This window comes from Nicotiana tabacum, chromosome 16 (assembly GCF_000715075.1).
Source record: "Nicotiana tabacum cultivar K326 chromosome 16, ASM71507v2, whole genome shotgun sequence".
Taxonomy (NCBI): domain Eukaryota; kingdom Viridiplantae; phylum Streptophyta; class Magnoliopsida; order Solanales; family Solanaceae; genus Nicotiana; species Nicotiana tabacum.
In genome coordinates, this window is record NC_134095.1 from 75,476,773 (window position 1) to 75,500,967 (window position 24,195).

A 24,195-nucleotide genomic window follows, 5' to 3' on the forward strand; every position below is an offset into this window, starting at 1 on the left:
GATGTATCCATCAACTTTGAATCTCACTGTTGAGCCTCTTGTAATTACTAAGATGCTTGGTAGACCTAAGAAAAATAGAAGAAAAGCTCAGGATGAACCTAAAAAGAAGTTTGGTAAGAGATCAAGGAAAGGGACACCAATGACATGCTCTCATTGTAAGACAGTAGGTCATAATAAGAAGGGGTGTCCTATCGTGGTAAATGTTTAGATAATGCATTCATTTATTTTCTGTTTGTGACTTGTATTTTGTTTGTTTCTATAACTCTTTTTTCAGAAATTTCAGAAAGGACAAGGATCTGGAACTGCTAGTACCAGAAATGCTAATGCTACTCAAGGAACAACTCAACCATCAGCTGCTACAAGTGGTTCTGGAATTGCTGGTACCAGAAATACTCAGACTATTCAGGCTGCTCAAAGAACAACTCAACCATCAACCGTTATAAGTGGATCTAGAACTACTGATACCACAAATACTGAACCATCTCAGGCTGCAAGTGGATATGGAACTGCTGCTACTAGAAATACTCAACCATCAACTGTTGCAAGTGCATCTGTAAGTATTCATTTTTACTTTAATTAAGTTGTATTAGGACCATTATTTTTACATTATTAGATAGTACTTTATCCTATATTTGGATACTGGAAGTATGAGATCAAGGACTTCTGAGAATATTCTATCTAGTGTTAGAGGAAGGCCAAGAGCTACTTGACTTCGAGGAAGACCAAGAATTGCTGGATTTAGTATCTTTTTTAGTGATTCAGGGACAATGATAGAAATGGTAAGTGATTTGGATTTAGAGTTTTATTTAGGTATTAGTATTTTGGGTACTAATTTGACTTTCTATGCAATGTGGATCAAGAGATAGAGTACTTTTTGCCCCTACAAAAATAGTGGATGTTGGGTATATCAATATTGATCTTGGATATAGTGCACCTGGACTAAGATGGCAAGGAAGAAATGCTATAACACAAAGGCAACTTCAACAACAGTTGAGGAGAAGACAAACTCAAGTAAGCATTAGCCAATCTCAAGTCCATTCCTCATCTCAACCAAGCTAGTCTCCATGTCCCCATTTGAGCCATCTCAGCAAAACATCAACCTCTCAAACCATAATGATCTGCTGAATGTTTGTTTTTGTGATAGCTTAAGTCTGTTAGTTGCAGAACTTAATTTGTAGGTTAACTAAGGATGTTTAAGTATGACTTTTATTTTGGCACAATGTTTAAAGTGTTTATGCTACGAGATAACTTTCAGTAGCTAATTTTGTAAACAAGAAGGCTGATCGAACTTGATTGTTTATATGTGTCTGCTTGTTTATGTCAAACATTGCTTTTCCTCCACAAAAATTCATTATACAATTTGTTATTATCATTGTACATAGGGTTATGACGAAAATTACAATGATTACTGCTAACTAGACTAAGAAGAAAATTACAATGATTAGTGTTAATACAACAACTAAAGTTACAGAGATATTCACCCTCTTCCTAAGCTGTGATCTCTCTCTCTCTAATTCTTGATAACAACCCTGAAAATCGCTTGTTTGTAGTGATCTGGAAGAGGTGGGTCAAACCACCTAAAAAAATTACACGAATTGTTTCGACCATAATTTAAGTACCTATAAAACCTTCTTCCTCGATTTGTTGGCTTCCAAGTGATGCAAAACTAATTAGCTTCAACTCCACAATGATAAAATATAGGACTTTGTATCATTTTCACGGTCTGGGAAAAGAAAATAAAAATAAATAGAGCTTCATATTTCAGAAAAATGGAGGAATAATATATTTTACAAGGAATGAATAAGAACCCACTTAAATACAATCCATTTTGGATCGTTGGGCGTTGGGAATAGGGCTTTCACACTCCTCTGCGTCGTGTTCCTCATGCAGCAGGCTGACTAGGACCAACTGACGCCACATGGGCATGGTCAATGGTCAAATGTGTTTATTAGTTAAAGAATAATGAGTTCGAGTGTTCAAATGGAAAAATTTAAAGTTCATGTATCGACTTTCAAATGCCCTACAAGTTTAAGTAGCCAAAAAATCATTCCGCCTAAATTATATTCCCCAAACTTATGTATTTGAATGAAAAAAAAATATGTATGAAAATTGTGATGTTTGTGAGGTTATGTATTTTCGAGTTGAGGATGAGAGTTATACACAAATGTAAATAAACTATTGGTCCATTTAATTATTATGGATTTTGTGGGCCCTCGTAAAAAGTATGGACCTCTGAAATGTTACATTCTCCTTCCGCATCCACATATTCTCCTTCTCTCTTCCATTTCTCTCACTAGTCTCTCTGTCAACACAATTTTCACATTCTTGAAACACAAAGAAACAAAGAGAAGGAGAAAAGTATATGGTTGTGAAATGTTTAAGGGGAATAGAATATAGTAGAGAGAAGGAAAGAGGATGAGTTTGTCATGCAATCCATGGCCAGTCACCATTACTATTCTGCACTTTCTTCATCCTCTCCAAACAGAGACCATTTCCCTTCTTCATCAAATTGTTTTTACATTTATAATTGTCAAGTAAAGCATTCAACAACTCCTGCTGTCCTGCAGATTTCTTCTTTTAGTGACAGGAAACCCCCTTACAATACCCTTGTCTTCCAGGTTCTTCTTTGTCTCTTTTTTATTTTGGTGAACATGTTGTAAGTCATAATTGTGCGGTTTTCTTGATGTGAATTTTTTCCCTTTGTGTGATAAATTCTGTAGATTGTGTAGTGTTCTGCCTATTGGAAGTGGGAATTGAATATTTTACTGAGGAACTTGTACAATTTGCTCAATTATGTAGATTCACTTTTTACGATTTATAGAATGTTATATGAGTATTCATGGATATGAATTCATCGTATTTTATGTTAATTTGTTTTAATGTTGCTGCACTGTTCTTTTTAATTATTTATTAGGCATAGACCCCGACTCGTATATTATCAAAAAGAACTAGTACACGGAGGCGGACATAGACCATAACCTCCAGAACATGGCGAAGAATGACATAAATCATCCTTGTGAACAACAAATGCCAAGAACTCTGCCTAAGTTGGAAGATTGCCTCCATAACAATTTGACAATTAAGCTCTAAACTACAGGATACTATGCCTATCGTTAGCAGCACTATACAATGTACAAAATTATGTAGAATTAGCATCATTAATAACAAAATGGTTCTTCATTGGCTTAAATCTGAAATTTGGGCTGCCATCTTGATCCAGCTTCAATAAGGATTGCACTGTATCCGGTAAAGAACTGGTATCAGCAATTATAATCTGACCCCTTATTGATTCTCCCATATTAGCTAGTTGATCAGCCACTGTGTTTCACTCTCTGAAAGTAAGGACAAAAACGAAAACCTTTGCTAGAGAGTTGAACAATCTGGTCTATAATCATGTCAATAATCAATTTGGGATCGGATTCCCACCTTCACATTGAGAAAACCTCTATCGTGCAGAAATTTGTTCCATGTTTCAAAGCTATAACCTCAGCCATATTATTACTACATTTACCATAGGTTTCAGCATATGCAAAAATAAAGCATTTAAGGTTGTCTCTGATGACACCACCTACGCCAGCACTTCCTGAATTTCCTTTACGGCAACCATCTGTGTTTAGCTTCAGCCATCCAGAGTCAGGTTTCATCCATCTTATCATTTTGCTGCTGATACTTTGTTTTGCCTTTCTCCACTACATTACACAATTCAAGCATCCAAAGGCAGTTGCATTTTAGGAAATAGACTGACTAGGAGCATGGTCATGGTTCTCCATACCTATATAATAATGAATTTACCAGACATGTGTACCTTCTCAAATCTAGCAGAACACCTGCTTTTCCATATTTCCCAACATATAATTGAAGGTAGGAATTGGAGCAGAGCAGCATGAATTCCATTCTTTGCCTTAGATAACCAACATGACACGAGTAGTTGTCGAGTATTTCCAGGCCTGACTGTAATGCCACCACTCTTACTAAAAAGGACCAAACATGAGTTGCAATATGGCTTTCAGAGAAAAGGTGAGTGACTGTTTCTTCCTTGTGATTATTACAACATGAGCACTTAGAACTGTTCGTCCTGGAGGAGTACCGAAGAACTTTCTTTCATCCCAGCGCACCAATTGATCAAGCCCTCTTGAGTAAGGGCTCTTGAGTTAGAGAACCATACAGAACTTCTGTACATTCTCATCAGTTGGAATCCTATTCTGTAACATTTTAAGCATAAAGAAAGAGATTTTGAATGGGAGTTTCTTATGCCAAATCATAGAAGCTGTGAAGGAGTTATTCCTTCGTCTCCTCAGGTTTTGCCAAGTAGATTTGCAGTAAAAGTACCCTGATTAGCAATACTCCAAATTGGCCAATCATCCGTTCCACCATAAAAGCAAAGAGAAGGCTTGACAACTATATCTTCATTACTGAAAAACATAGGAGATCCTTTTACATTATTCATTACATTCATATGCACAATTACATTATTTATTACATTCCTCTGCATGTTTGGCAGTCTCATCTTCCTTCTTCTCCTCATAAACTTTCTGTATTTTGGGTGTGCCTACTGAGACGATCATTTCTGAAGTAGATGTTACAGATGATGAATCAATTTCTTTTATATGTATGTCACTTTATCTTTGTAGTGTTGTCTGTCTATAGTGAAAATGAATCAAAAACTTTTCATTCAACTTGATAAACCTCGGCTTATCAAATGGGGATGATCAATCATGACAACTATGTTGCAAAACTCAAAATATTGACTTTGAGTTCTTAATTTAAATAATTACTTTTTTTTGGTCTGACGTCCAGGCTGTTAGGCTCTTGGGTCCTCCAGCAAGATTTGAAGCATCAAAGTTGGAAGTCTTGTTAAAAGGAGAAGAAGTTGATACATACTCCACTATTGTGCCACGGACATATACCCTCTCCCATTGTGATTTTACTGCTAATCTCACATTAACCATCTCAAATAATATCCAATACGATCAGGTATGACATTTTGCATTTCTGAACGAGCAAGTGCTTATCCTTAAGCTGTGTCTGGTTTTGAACTTTGTTTTGAAATTTTTGTAATTTGATTTCAATTCTTGTGCCACATTTTCGATGGCAGTTGAAAGGGTGGTATAATAAGGATGATGTGGTTGCTGAATGGACAGAAGTGAAAGGCAATTTGTTTCTTGACATCCACTGTTATGTCAGTGGACCAAATCCCTTACAAGAGCTGGCTGCCGAGTTCAGATACCATATATTCTCCAAGGAACTGCCACTGGTAATTTCTTAAAATACTTGTGCCCCCCTTTATGTGCTTAGAGACCAAAGCCCTCGATAAATGCTTTATATGCTTTTTACCGGGACAAAAGAAAGAAAAGTTTGATTAGAAAAGCGTTTTCCAAGAAATGTGAAATTTGATTAGCATATAGCTGCATTAAGTTGCAACCTGCAAGTCACATTGATAAAACTTATAATATCTGCTCAGAAAATATAGCTCAGGACACTGACGAAATAAAGAGGAGGTTATGTACCTCCTGTCCAAGATTATTTTACTGGATCAAATATTAACTCCAGAATATTGCATGGTAAGTGTACATAGGGACGGACAGATACCTCAACTTCAAGATTAAAAGTATTCTGGTAATGCCTTAGTCTTTAGCAGAGGGTTCCCTCTCTGTCCAAGGTAATGTAACAAATGCCGTAACTGAAAGTTATTACAATGATGTTAGGCTCATATTGCCTATATGAAGTTATCCAAACAACTAAATTAATGAGCTAAAGAAACTGCTCCTCTACCAGTTATGTATTTCTATTTCTCAAATTTTCCTCCTCTTGAATTTACTATTTGGAATTTCCTTTGACACTGTAACTGTTCCAGTGTACAACTACTTCTAGTATATTGCTGCCAGTTGGATGAGCTTAAGGACTTCTTTTTCATTCCACTGTGGAACTTTAATTTGGTTTTTACCTCTAATCTCGTCTACAGTTTGCTTACTCTCTTAATTAGTATCATAATTGATTGCGTTTCTGAACTGCCAGGTACTTGAGGCTGTGCTCTATGGGGATTCAGATTTCTTCAAGGAGCATGAAGAACTAATGAATGCTATTGTTCGAGTCTATTTCCATTCTAGCTCGAAGAAGTACAATCGTGTAGAATGCTGGGGTCCTCTAAAAGATGCTGCTAAGGTAGCATAGAATTATGACAATGTCATCCCTAACTCCCTCAAACTTGTTTGTCTGTACGATCCAATTTTAATAGATCAAAAGCGATTATGATCTTTCTGCACACCAACTCTAACCTTTTATGTGATAATCATTTTCAAGTTCTATAATGTGTGATTTATAGTACTTGTTGTATAGTTTCAAGATATTCAGCTTTATTGTTAAAGAAAGATTTATAATACCGGTGTCTGAAGTCAACAAAACTGTATTAAAACTTATTCTTTGGATTTTATACAACTTATTCGTGTTTTCCAGGGAAGACAAGGGGATCATATCAACAGTTTGTTATCGACAAGCAAGGGAGATTTTCACCCGCCAAAAATCCTAAGTGCAAAATCAATCTTTCAAGCTCTTTTCACCTTCCTTCTCTAAGGTGAGAAGGGTTCATGGATTTTGGAAGGATCTCTGTTGAAACACATTTTAGAGTCATGGGATCCTACATTCCAATGACTTGTAAAGACAAGAATTGTTTGCAAGGTCATTTTGATTCTTTTGTATGTATTGCATTCTTTCGAATGAGATCTTGACTGACAATTCTTGTAAAACCAATGACTATTTTCTCTTTTACATATCGATATCTATTGTGTCTGAATATAGGTTGCCCCTTTTCACCCTATTACTTGGGAGTTGGGATTGAATGTCCACTTATTATTCTGAAAATTTTAGTTTCTATACACAAACTGCTTGATTACTCAAACAGTCAAATATGAGATTTGAGCTTAGTTATAAGATGATATTTTCTTCTTCTCTTTTGCTTTCTTCCTTTCCCCTTTGTTGGAGAAGAAGGGAAAAAGGAGTACAAGTTCACCTTTCTTAATCTTTGTACTTTTGAATGATCTGGTATCTGATTATTAGAGTACACTAGAATGACTCCTGTTTAGTCATTGGCAATAGAATGAACTCATATCCTTATTGCCTTATGGTCTATCTAAGATTTTGCTTGGTAATATTCTTCATAGGAGCCCACTCCTGTCTTTTTGTGCCCTCTCAACTTGCTCTCTTAGGAAGAAAATGAGGATGAAAAGCAAAAGCAAAAAGAATTTAAGTTATATACAATCACAGTGCAAAAAACATGACACCATCAATGCAATTTAACAAGTGATAGGTCACTTATCTATTTTTCAGGTTACCATTTCAAGGTTGGTACGAGGAATTACCTATTATTAGAGGTCAACTTTTGATGGTGTAAAAAATCTATAAACGACTCCATTATAAACTTAAGATAGCCAAGTTTGTAAATAAATTTGAGCCTAGGAAACAAATATGCAACTTGATACCCTAAACCTGAAGGTTGGTGCCTCCATAATACATAATATATAGAAGTGAAAGCAGCTTAGTTGAAAATTTTCACTGTTCTATTTCTAAAAATACTACACAGTAATCCAAACAATCCTCATTACCCACTTTTTTCAGCATTTCCCTCTATAACATGAACGAAACTATTGAAGTCAATGAAATCAAGATCCTAGAAATCTCAAATATAGAAGCTATTCTTGAGCTTTGTTCCCAATGGCACTAGAATATGCACATACAAAAAAAGGAAAAGAAAATTCAACTTAGAATCATGCAGTGGCAAAATAGATAAAAGAAAACAATTATCCACCCATATTATCCATTGAAAAATGGGTTGGATAATGAACTTTTTAAAAACGTGTCAAATATGGATAAAAATCATATTATCCACTTAGAAAATAGATAATCAATGGATAACTAATGAGTTTAACTTCTACCTTACTAAATCCTCAAATGGGGGGTTCCTCAAGTTTGGAAAACTAGGAAGTGATCATATTCAAGAAGTCATGGATATATCCGCCGATTAACCCATTTTTATATGTATTAAATATGGGTCGAGTCGAATAATTTATCCGTGTTTGCATTACCTGTGTTTGACCGGCCCATATCCGACCCGACCTCATTTGCCACCCCTACCTGCAACTATTGATAAACAACACTGGCTGGTAATTGAGGAGTTCTGTAGGCTTTTTAATTTATAGGGTTTAGTTCCTACAGAATTTGAGCTCGCATTCTCTCTAAGTAATATTGGCTCGAAATATTTCGACCCCCAAACATGCCCTAATTGTGGTTTTGAACATGTTGTGAATGTACTTGCATGGAATTTGAATTGTTAGAAATGAAGCTAATTGTTGAGATGAAGTGAAATTGGAAATGATAGGTATCTGAAATGCGCCGATAGAGTAACTACAGAAGCGTCATCATGTCGTAGTACATTTTATATGTCAGTATTATTTTTGAGATATTTTATATGACATTATTATTTTTTGAGATAAAATGACTTTTTTTTACTATGATTTTACGTATTTTTAATTACTTGTTACTGTAAAAATTCTAAATTCATAATACTCACGAAAAAGGTAAGGGAAACTGCCAGTTATGTCCATTTATAAGTAGTTTATTATAAAAATTGGTCAATTCATAAAATATTACTAAATATTATCTTTATTAGCCAATTAGCTATTTATAGCAAAAAAAAAAGTCAAATTTTTGCTTCCTTATGAGTGAGTGTTATTAGAATAGATTGGATACATCTTAAGGAGCTTAAATCTCAGCTTTTGGATGATTTAGTGGAGTTTTGGGGTGTATTTGGTACAACGAAAAATATTTTACGTAGAAAATGTTTTCCAAGAAAATGTTTTCTTGGAAAACAAGTACTCCCTCAGTTCCAATTTATGTGAACCTGTTTGACTAGGCACGATGTTTAAGAAAAAATAAAAGCTTTTGGAATTTGTGGTCTTAAACAAGTTGTGTGGCTATAAAAGCTTCTCATTAAGGATAGAATGGGAAGTTTAGCTAAATTATTTTCAAATTTAGAAATGAGTCATTCTTTTTGGAACATACCAAATAGGAAATAGGTTCACATAAACAAGAACGGAGGGAGTAGTAATCTTATTCATTTTTCGGTGTTTGGTATGCAAATTAAGGAAATAACTTCTCAAGAGTATTCATAAATAATTTAGATACAATAAATATGAAGCCATAAACTTTCGAACCAACTGTTAGTATACTGTATTTGTAAAATAATTCTGGAGAATATAAAAATAACATATAAATAGAAATGAAAAACAAAAACACAATTTAATCCGAGTCCACTGAATTCACAGTGTTTCCTTAAGGAATTTAATCCCCTCCTAGTACTCAAGGTTGTGGATTATTTCCTCCTAGGATAGAACGAATTACACACTGGTGTAGCGGTACTTCAAACCCCAGTGTTTTAGCAAACACAAAGATCAGTAGCAAATCACACTTACTGTTGCTTAGTAGTTAAAACAATGCAGAAGAAAGGAGGAGAACTCAGAAATTCGTATGGAAAATCTGAGAGAATGATCTGATATATATAGCCAATATGTTGTGACTCTTCAGAAGGGCTATCATGACCGTTTAAGCAAAACGGCCATAATGGAAATGGCTATTTACGCAATAATAAAATAGGAATTCAAACCTTATTCTTCCATTACAAAAATGAAAAACGGACGGGAAGGGAACTTAATTTTCCGTTACAAAAAATGGAAACCGGACGTTGAGGAAACGGATAATTTGGATTTAATATTAATTTTCCGTTTGCAAAACCGTATATTTACTAATATTACGTTAATATTTACTATTAACAAATAAATTTGGTCCAAAAATTAACCAATTAATCATTTGACCAAATCCAAATTCGAAGCCAAAGCCGAGCCGAGCCGAGCGAGCGACGACGATGACGGCGCGAGGCTTGCCTTCTTCTTAACTCTTTAAGAGCTACAAGAAGAGCAATTGTATATATATACCCATCAAAAACCCGTAGATAACACTTCACACTTACATAGGTGATTCCTAAACGTGTTATCCCGTAGATACACTATTTGATATACCCCGTATCAAATTTAGAAATCATTAAAAAGCATTAATGCTTTATCATTGGTAGTGAACATTGTCTCATCACGAGAATGGACCAAAATTTTAGTTGACAATGTTGAACCATCATTAATGACTTTGTTTGATCTCCTCGAACCTAGATCTTGGGATCTCCATTCTTCTAGGTAGAGTTACCGCCACAATGACTTGTTCTCGGCCATAGTCCTATTCCCCTCGATGATTTTCTCAACACCTCTCTAGTTAGGCTTTTTGTTAGTGGATCCGACGCATTATCACTTGACTTTATGTAGTCAATCGTGATAATTCCTCTAGAGAGTAGTTGCTGTAGACATGTGATTTTTGATCCTCCCCGAGATTTTTTATATATTAGCGTAAAATATTTAATTTAGGCATAATATAGATATTTTAAATAATTTTGACTCTTTTACTTTATTTTATTACAAGAAAACAAAAATCAAAAAAATAGGTTCATTAATGTTTTGTAGTCATTTTTAATCTTAAAAATATCCTAAAAAAAATATATAAAAATAGTATCGTATTTTTATTTTAATATGATATTTGAAAATGCCAAAAATAGGTTGGTTTTAATGGTTAGTTTTATTTTAGTAATTATTTGAATAGTAGGATTAATTAATAAATGGGCCCGTATTTTTAATCTCGTTCTTAGCGAAAGAATAAAGTTTGGGCTCGAGCAACCCATTTTTAGGCCTAATTTTTTACATAGCCCATAATTTTCAAGCCCATAATTCCTAGGCTCATACCCCCTAACCTAAAAAAGCCCTAAAACCCTAAACCTATAAAAAGAAGCTACCTAATATACACACACAAAAAAAAAGCTGAAAAACGCAAAAAAATAAATAAGAGAAAGCTACGCATGACCTAAAGAAAAGAGGCTGAAAACGAAAAGAAGCAGCAGCTGAAAAGCTGCGCAGCAGAACGACCCCTCCCCCCCCCCCCCCCCCCCCCCCCCCGCGCGGTCTTCTCCAACAAACCCCACCACCCCTCGTCCTTCATTTCTTTCAGCAAAAGCAACACCCCTGAGACCTCTCTTCTCCGTCTTCCAAAATTAGAAAACAAAACAACCCTAGGAGAGATCCAACTCGTCTTCCTCACCATAACTCCGGCGACCAAGCGTACACAGTAGCCCAGGTCTCCGTCTCTCACCGAACCCGACCAGCTCGCTGGAAATCCGGCGACAATTCTTCGAAACAGTCGCGATTCCACCAGTGAAGTCCTCCATTCCAACGCCTAGCTCCCATACGCCATGAAATCTCTCACCTTTAGCTGCCATTTACGTCATCCCGAACTCCATTCTTATTAGCAAAGAAGTTCTGAAACATGCAGTCTTCAGTAAACAGAGGTCGTCGTTCGAGTCACTTGAGGTTCGAGATTTCCGTCGTGGTTTCCTGCTCACGGCCTGTTTGTTTTCAACCTCATTGTTGTTTTCTTTTTGCAAACAGTTGGAAGATCTCTGATTCTGAAAGTTATAAAAAGGTCCCTTCTTTATACTCCTCTTATTCCATATCATTTTTCAAATATAGTGGTTGACCTTGGTGAGCTGTTGTTCTTCGGTGTTAGCTTGTCTTTGTTTGTCGCCTTAATTAATAATCTGCTTCCTCGATGATATATGATTCCTTGTTTTTACTTGCTTTACGAGTTCATTAAAATATGTTGGATGGTTCATCTTTTGATGCTTGGAATTAAATCATGTTTTTATACAATTGTTACCTTGGCGCAATGATCTGATTATAATATGGACGGCAAATTTGCTTAGCTAGTTCAAATGAATTTAAGTGATGAGATTGAATGTAAGACGATGATGATATGACTGATTTTAAGTCTACTAAATTATGTACTAATTCGTTTTGGGCTGCCTCATTTGCTAGAGTATTGGACTGTTGGTTTAAGTGCCAGACAATAAGAAGGATTGGTCATTTAAAGATGGTTTGGGCTTCGGGGATATATATTCGAGTCTGGTTGATATAATTGTCAATGGTTTAAAACATATCTGGTCTCCTAGACTAGAAAACTTAATAAAGGCTAGCCTATTTCCCCTATAGTCCATAGATGTTCATGCATGCTCTAAAAATGTTGGCAAATTTAATATCTCCAAAATACTTTATTCATCTATAAGATCGTGGCCTCATAATAATTAATCGCTAGTGTGCTTTGGACACGTATTTAAAAAAAATTACTATCGTGATTGTGGACACGTTCGCGTGACATGATTACGATTTTTAAAAATAAATTCGGAGTATGCGTTCGTGCAACTTCGGCCAAACTTTTCTTAATAACAATGAAGCGTTACTAATTGTGGACACGTCCGCGTGACATGATTTTTGACGCGCTTAACAAATGAGTACACGTACGTGTGACTCTCTTTAGGTTAATTTCTTAATTAAAAAGCGGTAAAAGGTAAAAGCACATAGATTCTAAATTCAGTAATTCAACAATTTAGTCAAGCCAAGTATAATCAAAGTGACCGTGCTAGAACCACGGAACTCGGGAGTGCCTAACACCTTCTTCCGGACTAACAGAATTCCTTACTCAGATTTCTGGTTCGCGGACTATAATACAGAGTCAAGTTTTCCTCGATTTGGGATTTGAAACCTGTGACTTGGGACACCATAAATTATCCCAAGTGGCGACTATGAATGTTAAATAAATAATCTCGTTTCGACTGTCACTTAAATTAAAAAAAAAAACTCCCTTATACTCCCTTCCGGGATGTAGGAAAAAGGAGGTGTGACAGCTCTGGCGACTCTGCTGGGGAATCGAACCCAGAATCTCTGGTTCAGGGTTTAAGAATTCGAGCTTGTTAATATGATTTTGCTTGGTTTTATTTATTGTTTATATTACTATATTCTGTGAACCTTTTGCGCTAAATGCTATATGTTTACCGCTTTAATATTGTTTGAATTGTATATAACTGTCTTCTTACGCCGCCCTTCTGAGTCTTCTGAAAATGGTGCATACGTTCGCGTAGCCCGCTTTTTTGTAGAAATTATACCAAATAGAACGAGGCTGGGCAAGCGACAAGGCCGGGTAGATTTCAGTGCTCCCGGTACCTCGCCCCCTCTTCGGCCCCAGTTGTCCGCTCGGGTACCCCAAGTCTAGAACAAAACCCCAGGATTTAAACCTAGAAGAACACAACCTCATGTCGGATCCCTAGTAGGAACGTTTGTTTGCATCACGTGCATTTGACTTAGGGGACTCAACACAGGGGTTGGGTCCATCTAGGAAAGGTGTACCCAAAATAACAGACCATCTCGATGCATCCTGTGTGCTACATGTTGCATTCCTTCAAGGGTAAAAGGGTCATTTGGCGGACCAATGATAACTGAGGGCGAATGAAAAAAAAAGGAAGAAAAATAAAAGGAAAAAAAAGAAAGGGTGACGTGTGAGGATAAAGAGAGTAAGGCCCAATTATGTTTTATGTTACATTTTTGTTAAAAAACAAGAGCTTGAAAATTGAAAAGATTTTGCACTTTTTATCATTTTTCAAAAATCAAAAAAAATCCAAAAAAAAAAGAAAGAAAATCCAAAAAGATTTTATATGTTTCATCATTGTTTGAAAAAAAAGGAAAAAATGTATTTTATATATGTTAGTTGTTTTTATTATTCTCGTTCGTATCCAATCTGCCCGAATTACGCATACCTGATTCTCGTCTTTCGGGGCGTGATACGTAGGCAACCCACATAGGGCCTGGTCTTCCTAGTAAATCTTAGATTCTTGGCTTTGCGGGGTCTTAGACAAATTTTGTACTTCTAGCCATCTTTTGGCCAAATAAGCCATTTTGCAAAAAATAGCCTAAATCATGTCTTGCTTGTTTCCAACATAAAGGGGTTTTGTCTCACATAGCGTTCTAGGCCTTTAACCTATTTGGTTTTAATTTTCTCATACAGGTGTGGATTTATTTACCGGAGTTTGAACATGACAGATACCCCAGGATCACTACATTCGGGAGTTGCCTGAGGAGTTTTTTTTTTTATGATTTAGAGTCTTTTGTTCATGTTTTACTTTCTAGTCTTGTACAGTAGTATTCAGTCATTTAGTTAATTTTTGAGTTTGTAATAGTCTAGTTAAATTTGCCGAGTGTTTTGTTATTGTATTTGGAAATGTGTTACAAGTCAAAAATCCAAAAAAAAGAGATGTTGCATTTTATATTTCCGTTATAAATTTTATTTAGATTACTAATTCTAGAAATGGAAAAAAGAAAAAATTTTGAGGTTATTTTTCCTTTAGGCAATTAATATCTAGGACATAAAATGAATTGTTTTTATGTTTCCTTTAGTATATTATGACCAAAATTCAAAAGAAAAAGAGAATTTTCTTTTAGTACTTTAAAAGCTTTCTTTAAGGTGTTAATTCCAAAATCCAAAATGATTTTCCTTTGAGGTGTTTTTTGGGAAATTAGTGACAAATAAAAACAAAATCTTTTATTTTCATTAGAACTTTAGGATATTGTACGTAGAAAAAAATATACTTTATCTTTTGTTTATCATTAAAATTCCTTCTTTAGGCAATCAAAATTGAAATCCAAAAACATTTTGTTTTATTTTTTTCATTGCTTGTGTCGAAATCTTGCATCAGGATATCAAATAAAAATTCAAATATATTTTTTTGTGGTTTATTCTTTAGATTTTCTTCCTAAAAATGAAAAGGATAATAAAAAAAATTGTAAAAATAAAATATTTTTCTCTTGTAGGATTTTTTCTTAATAGAGTATTTGTCACTTGTGGGATTATACTGGGTCGTTGTTGTTGTTGTTGTTGTAGAGTATTTGTTTCAAAAGGAAAAAAAAGAAAAGAAAAACATGCCCGTTAAACTTGAGTTTAGAATAGGTTATAGAGCGTTCAGTCTAGAAAATTCAAAAAAAAAGAAATTCGCTTCTTTTATTTCTCTTTTCCCATCGGATTAGTCATTAAGGTAAAAAGGAAAAAAGAAGAAGAAAATGAAAAAGAAAATGTTAGTTTGTTTACTTTATTCCCGATCTTCCAAAACTACGCAAAGATGTGATTCATGCAGCGTCATGATACGTAGGCAACCTACATAGGCTTCGATCGAATCATTTTGTTATTATTATTAAAAGAAAAAGAAAAAAAGAAAAAAGGGGAAACGAAAAAAAGAGGCGAAATTGTGGGATGTGAGATGTGAGATATGAGAGAAAGAAAGAGTGATGAAAAAAAAGGAAAAAAAAAAAGAAAGAGAAATGAAGGAAAATGGGCAAGCCAACAAGTACCAGAAAAACAAAGAAAAGCGAGGTTGAAATGAACAAATTGGGATGATGCCAATTGACCTTTGTACCCTCGAAGTCATTTTAGAACCGATAACTGTGGCTAGGTGCATTGCACATAAAGTGAGAATATCTTATGTTAAATGCCCTAACGCTAACATGATGGCTTCATTTTGTTATATTCATAGCAGAAAGGTGGTTGATTTGTGGTTTTTAAAGTGGTAACTCTTCTCTACAACACAAAGTCAAGAGGCAATGGCAGACAACAACAGAACTGAGTTGGTTGATACCGGTGCCCGAAAGCAGTTGGTTGAACAGGACAATGGGTTGGTTGAAGAGGTAAAGATGTTAAGACAACACATGGTGGACATGTATCATGCTTGGATGACTGGGAAGGCACCACCCCCGCCACCTCCTAGCTTCATAAATGTTACCCTTACCCAAATAATCCCCGTCACAGTGCCAGATGATCCATCATACTCTCCAGATCCACTCGCTTATCGTGGCATTCCCAACCACCCTAGTAGCTCCGTCACTCATCTTCCAATTACCTTTCCCAAAAATTGCCCTCATGTCACATCTACTATCCCCGACAATGAATACTCATTCAAAGCTCATAATGCCGAATATTATCCCTCGGAGGTTGCCCACAAGGTTCATAACTCATACAAGCAGGGTCCGCGGGATGGGCCTCATATTGTAAATGAAGAGTTCACAGGAAGAAAAGGGCGAGATGGGATACCCAGGAGGCCGAAAGGCATATAACAGTCTTTAAAGAACAAGCAAGGAATGGGAGACCAGGGTAGCATGTCTTACAAAGAATTGTCTATGTCCCCCGACGTTCGTCTGCCTGCGGGGTTTAAAGTGCCAAAGTTTAACTTATATGATGGGTGTGGGGATCCGGTAGCCCATTTAAGGGATTATTGCAGTAAAATGAGAAGTGTTGGCGAGAAAGATGATTTTTTGATGGCGTACTTCAGTGAGAGCCTGACTGGGGCAGCTTTGGAATGACATAATCGTCAAGATGTTGGTAAGTGGCCTACATTGGGTGACATGGCTCAAGATTTTGTTTGATAATTTCAATACAGATCAGGTGTTGTCCAAGACCGCTCCTCCCTATCTCAAATGGAAAAGAAACCCAAGAAAAGTTTTAGGGATTTTTGGCTTAGATGGAACGAACAAATTGCTCAGAATAGTCCTCCCATTGATAGAAAATATGTTGGTGAGCCCCGCCGACGATAGGGTCCAGTGGTCGTTCTTGCTCAACACTTCAAGCCTCGACATCGTCCCCATGGATATCCTGATGCACCAGGTGATCCTCCCCAATGCCACTTCTCTCCACGGAACTCCCAAAATCGTACATCACTCTCTCAGTACCCAGCTCCACAAAATGCCTATCCACCCCTACGAGCCTATCGGAAACCCCCTGGATCAGGTTTCCGGCCCAATCAAGAATTTAAGAATGAGAGGTTGCTGAAAAAAGAAAAGGCGTTCACCCCATTGGGAGTGTCATATGCTAGTTTGTTCCAAAAGTTGAAGCAATTGAACATGTTGAAGCCGATTCATATAAAAATTCCAAAACCTCTGTCAAAGAAGTTTGATTTCTCTCAAAGGTGTGCATATTGCTCATATGCCCTGGGACATGACATAGAGAAGTGTTGGAATCTGAAGAAAGCAATTCAGAAGCTTATTGATGCAGGTGACATTATCGTGCAAAATCCAGATGCAGCAGACAGTAGCCAAAGTCCATCGCCTGAGACGCATATGGTGAGGATGATTTGTTTTGAAAAGGAATATGAAAATTCTTCTGAGATCCTCGAAGGCCCCCGCGCTGCAAAGTTTTCAGTGCTATCAGAGGTTGATCTTAAGAACGAGCCATCAAATGGAACCCAAAAGCAACTTGTTAAGAACAATGTGATGGAAGTTTGTAAAGGTCCTAGTAATGTTGATGCGGAATTCAGTGTCTAAGATGCCGAGCTTGGCAATTGGAAAGACGCTCCTTTCTTGGTTAGTCAGGGAGGAGTTTTGGTGGTTTATTTTGTTGTCATTTCTGTTGTCCGGGTTATTGCAGGATTGTAATCCAGATACTGTCTTGTGACTCAAACCCTTCTATCCTTTTATTTTGCTTAGTTTGTTTAGTCATAATAGCCCGTTTAGTGTTGTCTAGTTTTGTTCTAGGTTTGTAACCCCAGTCTAGTTTGTTTGTTTCGTTGTCTAAACCCTTTCACCATCTGTCTAATGCCATTTTCTGTTTTCTGTGATTTTTAGTCATTTTCGTTTAGCTCTCTTTTCTTTTTATAGTTCTTTTCTTGTTGACTCTGGTGACGTGACATGCACGCGTAATTCTCAGCCTGGTTTTAAAAGTCAGTTTAATCACAAAGCAATGAAATAATATTGAAGATATAAGGACATTTGAGGGAAATAAGTAAAGGCATTTTGAGATCACTTCAAGCCTGAATTGTGTGAAACTAGGGCAGATAGAACATAAAAATACACTATTGAAATGCATCAAGCTGCATCGGGTGAAGATAACGGCAAGTTTGCCCCAAATTTTTAGGGGGGCGTTCGTGGTTATGAGAGTGAGAGTGTTGTCCAATGGCACTTTGTATGTAACAGATGTAGAAGGCGAATGTGTGAATATGGTTATCAAGTCTGGCGCAATCAAAAGATGTTACGAATGTTTTCCTTGGTTTGTTTAATCGTGTTGTTTGTACTTAGCATGTTTTGAAGACTGGAACAACGAAGACATTTTGTTCTGCTATCTAAACACATTATCCTTTGTTACCCCCTTTGAGCCTACTTACTTCCTTTCGTACCCCTCTTTTGGAATCAGTAGCAAAGATCAGAAACGCAAGCGCAAAAGATAAGTAAAGGAAAAGAGAGAAGAGAAAAAATGAAAATTGAAAAAAAATAAAAAAAAAAAGAAGAAAAAAAAGAGGAAAAAGAAGAAAGAAAAAACAACAAAACAACAAAAAGAGAAAAGGAAGAAAGAAAAGAAAAGAAAAGAGAAAGAGAAAAGAAAAATCACAACAACAGAGCAATTTCTATGTCATGCACTACGTTCGACCTGATTTCTTTCAAGGATACGTAGGCAGCCTCGCCGTTCGGCCTCATCAAAATAAAAATCCAAAAGTCCCCAAGCAAGAAACTGGGGCAGAAGTTGTGGTTGTTTTAAGAAATCTGATTCTGAAAGTTGTTAGTTTGAACCCATGAGAATTGTTTTTGAGCCTTTGACATCCTTTCTTTTTAACCCTATCCAAAAGCCCACGTTACGGTCCAAAGAAAGACCTTCCGATCAGTCTTCGAGAGATGCCAAGTCGATCAAGAAGATGTAATTCATATCAGGGGCAATACTCTGGCCTAAGCAGAAAAATAATGAAAATGAGAGAGTCTTATTGGTGAAAACCCTCACGGGCACCGTAGGGCGACGGGAGCTGAGAGAAATCCAAAAATGAGAGAGTCTTATTGGTGAAAACCCTCACGGGCACCATAAGGCGACGGTAAGTTGAGAGAAAGAACAAAATGAGAGAGGCTTGATGGTGAAAACTCTTCGGGCACTACAAGTCAAATAAGGATTGTGAATCAGATTGAATAATCGGAGCATTGAAGTCCAGTTTCACGGTTCAAAAGTATAACAGGGGTTGAACATCAGACTTGCTCAACAGAATAGGCTACAGGTGCATGTCATGGTCATTAGAGTTGGTATCCACATCTGATAGGTTTCTACTTTGTAGTTTTCTTGTTAGGAATCATCTCTTTCCTTTGCTCTTTACTCTGTTCCTTTTGTCTTGTTTACTTCCTCTTCCTGAGTCTGTTTGGTCAAAATAAGTGAGAAATGACTTCAAAATTTGCCACCAACTTTTCAATTGCACAAAATGGGATCTGGCCAGTACATCAAAGTGTCATAAGTCAGGAAAGAACAACAAGCGTATTGAGCTTGTAATAATCAACATGCTTTGGGATCCGTATGAAATACAAGTTTGGTACACATCAATTCAGGAACAATGCAACAGATAGAGGGTGTTAGGTGGACGGATCAAAGGTATTTTCGCTAAAACATAAAGGTTGGTAAATGTCAGTTCATGAGTAGTGCAACTGATAGAAGGAATTGCGTCTGAACAGAGAAGGGGCATTTTCTGTGATAAGGATGACAGAGAAAGTGGCTAGTCCATAAGCAAGCAAGGTCCTCGAGGGGAAATCAGTTATCCTAGGAAGTGAAGGAGCAATCGCCCTCAAAGTCAAGGCCACAAACCAACCACCACATTTTAAACTAACAAGATTTTTCTTTGATTGAAATAGGGGCAAAAAAGTTCGTTTGTTTCGGAGAAACCCTCTGTGCAGAAAGGCAGTCACCAAACAGGTTTGATTTTTGATTTTCAGGACCCTCCTGGAAAATGAGACCTAGTTTAAAGTTCAGAAAATAGCATAATCTAGCATAAATGTATCCCAAAAGAATATAAGTTGGTTTAGAAGTTTGCATGTTCGAGATAGGATTCAATTAGGAGTTTTCAGGATCCTCCTGAGTAATGGGACTTAGCTTTAAGATTTCGATTAGATAACAACATTTAGCGTAAAGTCTGCTGTAGGGTAGTATAATTCAGCCATAAAAGTTGTCACTCTTAAGATAAAATTGGACTTTTGATTTGCAGGACCCTCCTGGATAATGGAGAGTAGTTTAAAGATCCTCTTAAATAGCAAGATTTAGAAGAAGTCACACCTGTAGAAGATATAACTTAGATTTTAAATCGTCGTTTAGTTAAGAGTTGTCAAGACCCCCCTAAATAATGGGACCTAGCTTTCAAATCCTTAGTAATACTTGGTAATATGATTTAGTTTTACAATCACATCTATCCCCAGCCACCAAACTGGGGCAGAAAATTTTCTTTATTTTTGTCTGTTTTGTTAAAGTCAGGAGCCCGCCTGGAGAGCAGGGAATATATCTCAAGTTGAAGTCAGGAGCCCGCCGGGAGAGCAGGGAATACTTTCAAGCGCAACAGTCAGGAGCCCGCCTGGAGAACAAGGGAGTACAATTTAAGTTTTAGCTTTCAAATTCTTTGTTTTGTCTATTTGAAGTCAGGATCCCGCCTGGAGAGCAGGGAATACATCTCAAGTTGAAGTCAGGAGCCCGCCTGGAGAGCAGGGAATACTTTCAAGCGCAGCAGTCAGGAGCCCGCCTGGAGAACAAGGGAGTACAATTTAAGTTTTACCTTTCAAATTCTTTGTTTTGTCTATTTGAAGTCAGGAGCCCTCCTGGAGAGCAGGGAATACATTTCAAGTTGAAGTTAGGAGCCCGCCTGGAGAGCAGAGAATATTTTCAAGTTCAGCAGTCAGGAGCCCGCCTGGAGAGCAGGGAATACATTCAAGTTTAGCAGTCAGGAGCCCGCCTGGAGAGCAGGGAATACATTTCAAGTTCAGCGGTCAGGAGCCCGCCTGGAGAGCAGGGAATACATTCAAGTTTAGCAGTCAGGAGCCCGCCTGGAGAGTAGGGAATACATTTCAAGTTCAGCGGTCAGGAGCCCGCCTGGAGAGCAGGGAATACATTTCAAGTTAGCAGTCAGGGGCCCCGCCTGGAGAATAGGGTCAGTTTTTACTTTAGTCAAGCTTAGTTTATAGTTTCCTAGTCTCTTCTTTAGTTTAATTTCATCATTGCATCAATAGTACAAGTGGTTTACAATTTTGCTAACAATTCACAAATCTTCCTAGTGCAAACTGGGGCAGAAAATTTTCTTTGTTTTGTCTATTTTGTTGTAATCAGGCACCCACCTGGAGAACTAGGGGAGACAACTCGAGTTTCTAGGGAAAGCAGTTTCAAAGGAAGACAGTTCAAGTTTCAGGGGAAAATGGTTCAAGGTGCAAAGGAAAACAGTGTCAAGTAACATGAGAAGACGGTTCGAGTTCAACAGTCAGGCGTCCACCTGAAGAAAAGGAAAAACATCTCAGATTGCAATTGAAGTCAGCAACCAAAGAATCTCACGGCAAGAATGCGAGCCAACAGTCCGAGGTGATCAACAGAAGTTAGTCACAATAATGGAAAGAGAGAAAGGCAAGAAGTGAATCCAAATGCATAAGTTAATGAAAGATGTGAACTACTTAAGACGTGGTGGAAGTCACAAGCACTACATGTCCGGTCCTGACCCAAAAACTGTAGAAGAACGAGCTAGCACCTGCAGCTAACAAGTGCCAAGGTTCAAATCTAAAGTCTGCATGAAAAACCATTCAAGACTCAAGATCAAGCTTCAGAAGACTTATAGATAGGAATCTTGTAACTCGTAGTTGATAGACTTAGTTAGTCTTTTTCATGTTTTAATTTTGATGTAATAGCAGGACTGCGGACCGGAACCTCGACGGAACGGCACCTCGACCGGCTCTCCACCTCGGTATACTCCATCATCTTACTCATCTCTGAACTACACGTGGCCTAATTCCTTTATAGCCAAGGATATGTAGGCAGCCTAGATACCAGGGCTCGGTCACATTCCTCTCTCTCTCTCAGTTTTAGTCTCCTCAAATAAGGGTCGGGTCAAAAACCTGTCTAGTCAGTCTTTGTCTGAAAACTCTGTACGTTTCCAGTCAAAGAGGGGCAGCTGTAGACATGTGATTTTTGACCTTCCCCGAGATTTTTTATACATTAGCGTAAAATATTTAATTTAGGCATAATATAGATATTTTAAGTAATTTTGACTCTTTTACTTTATTTTATTACAAGAAAACAAAAATCACAAAAATAGGTTCATTAATGTTTTGTAGTCATTTTTAATCTTAAAAAAATCCTAAAAATAAATATATAAAAATAGTATCGTATTTTTATTTTAATATGATATTTGAAAATACCAAAAATAGGTTAGTTTTAATGGTTAGTTTTATTTTAGTAATTATTTGAATAGTAGGATTAATTAATAAATGGACCCGTATTTTTAATCTCGTTCGTAGCAAAAGAATAAAGCTTGGGCTCGAGCAACCCATTTTTAGGCCTAATTTTTTACCTAGCCCATGATTTTCAGGCCCATAATTCCTAGGCCCATAACCCCTAACCCAGAAAGCTCTAAAACCTTAAACCTATAAAAAGAATCTACCTAATACACACACAAAAAAAGCTGAAAAACGCAACAAAAAAAAAGAAGAGAAAGTTGCGCATGACCTAAAGAAAAGAGGCTGAAAATGAAAAGAAGCAGCAGCTGAAAAGCTGCGCAGCAGAACGACCCCTCCCCCCCCCCCCCCCCCCGCGCGGTCTTCTCCAACAAACCCCACCACCCCTCGTCCTTCATTTCTTTCAGCAAAAGCAACACCCCTGAGACCTCTCTTCTCCGTCTTCCAAAATTAGAAAACAAAACAACCCTAGGAGAGATCCAACTCGTCTTCCTCACCATAACTCCGGCGACCAAGCGTACACAGTAGCCCAGGTCTCCGTCTCTCACCGAACCCGACCAGCTCGCTGGAAATCCGGCGACAATTCTTCGAAACAGTCGCGATTCCACCAGTGAAGTCCTCCATTCCAACGCCTAGCTCCCATACGCCATGAAATCTCTCACCTTTAGCTGCCATTTACGTCATCCCGAACTCCATTCTTATCAGCAAAGAAGTTCTGAAACATGCAGTCTTCAGTAAACAGAGGTCGTCGTTCGAGTCACTTGAGGTTCGAGATTTCCGTCGTGGTTTCCTGCTCACGGCCTGTTTGTTTTCAACCTCATTGCTGTTTTCTTTTTGCAAACAGTTGGAAGATCTTTGATTCTGAAAGTTATAAAAAGGTCCCTTCTTTATACTCCTCTCATTCCATAACATTTTTCTAATATAGTGGTTTTGGTGAGCTGTTGTTCTTCGGTGTTAGCTTGTCTTTGTTTGTCGCCTTAATTAATAATCTGCTTCCTTGATGATATATGATTCCTTATTTTTACTTGCTTTACGAGTTCATTAAAATATGTTGGATGGTTCATCTTTTGATGCTTGGAATTAAATCATGTTTTTATACAATTGTTACCTTGGCGCAATGATCTGATTATAATATGGACGGCAAATTTGCTTAGCTAGTTCAAATGAATTTAAGTGATGAGATTGAATGTAAGACGATGATGATATGACTGATTTTAAGTCTACTAAATTATGTACTAATTCGTTTTGGGCTGCCTCATTTGCTAGAGTATTGGACTGTTGGTTTAAGTGCCAGACAATAAGAAGGATTGGTCATTTAAAGATGGTTTGGGCTTCGGGGATATATATTCGAGTCTGGTTGATATAATTGTCAATGGTTTAAAACATATCTGGTCTCCTAGACTAGAAAACTTAATAAAGGCTAGCCTATTTCCCCTATAGTCCATAGATGTTCATGCATGCTCTAAAAATGTTGGCAAATTTAATATCTCCAAAATACTTTATTCATCTATAAGATCGTGGCCTCATAATAATTAATCGCTAGTGTGCTTTGGACACGTATTTAAAAAAAATTACTATCGTGATTGTGGACACGTTCGCGTGACATGATTACGATTTTTAAAAATAAATTCGGAGTATGCGTTCGTGCAACTTCGGCCAAACTTTTCTTAATAACAATGAAGCGTTACTAATTGTGGACACGTCCGCGTGACATGATTTTTGACGCGCTTAACAAATGAGTACACGTACGTGTGACTCTCTTTAGGTTAATTTCTTAATTAAAAAGCGGTAAAAGGTAAAAGCACATAGATTCTAAATTCAGTAATTCAACAATTTAGTCAAGCCAAGTATAATCAAAGTGACCGTGCTAGAACCACGGAACTCGGGAGTGCCTAACACCTTCTTCCGGACTAACAGAATTCCTTACTCAGATTTCTGGTTCGCGGACTATAATACAGAGTCAAGTTTTCCTCGATTTGGGATTTGAAACCTGTGACTTGGGACACCATAAATTATCCCA

General features: G+C 37.1%; 1 protein-coding gene across 1 annotated transcript; it reads left to right on the forward strand.

Annotated features, from left to right (window-relative positions):
* Positions 1 to 2,263: 2,263 nt before the first annotated feature.
* LOC107763781 (magnesium dechelatase SGRL, chloroplastic) lies at positions 2,264 to 6,809 on the forward strand. The gene is made up of 5 exons (XM_016582278.2): positions 2,264 to 2,618; positions 4,798 to 4,974; positions 5,096 to 5,254; positions 6,016 to 6,162; positions 6,454 to 6,809. The coding sequence occupies exons 1-5, from the start codon at positions 2,427 to 2,429 to the stop codon at positions 6,568 to 6,570; spliced, it is 792 nt and encodes a 263-aa protein (XP_016437764.1). The 5' UTR covers positions 2,264 to 2,426; the 3' UTR covers positions 6,571 to 6,809.
* The last annotated feature ends 17,386 nt before the right edge of the window (positions 6,810 to 24,195 follow it).

Bases quoted from the DNA above. Each gene is read 5' to 3' on its own strand.
- LOC107763781 (XM_016582278.2), top strand. From the start codon at position 2,427: ATGCAATCCATGGCCAGTCACCATTACTATTCTGCACTTTCTTCATCC. The intron at 2,619-4,797 runs GTTCTTCTTTGT...TCTGACGTCCAG, and splicing joins ACAATACCCTTGTCTTCCAG to GCTGTTAGGCTCTTGGGTCC. The intron at 6,163-6,453 runs GTAGCATAGAAT...CGTGTTTTCCAG, and splicing joins CTCTAAAAGATGCTGCTAAG to GGAAGACAAGGGGATCATAT.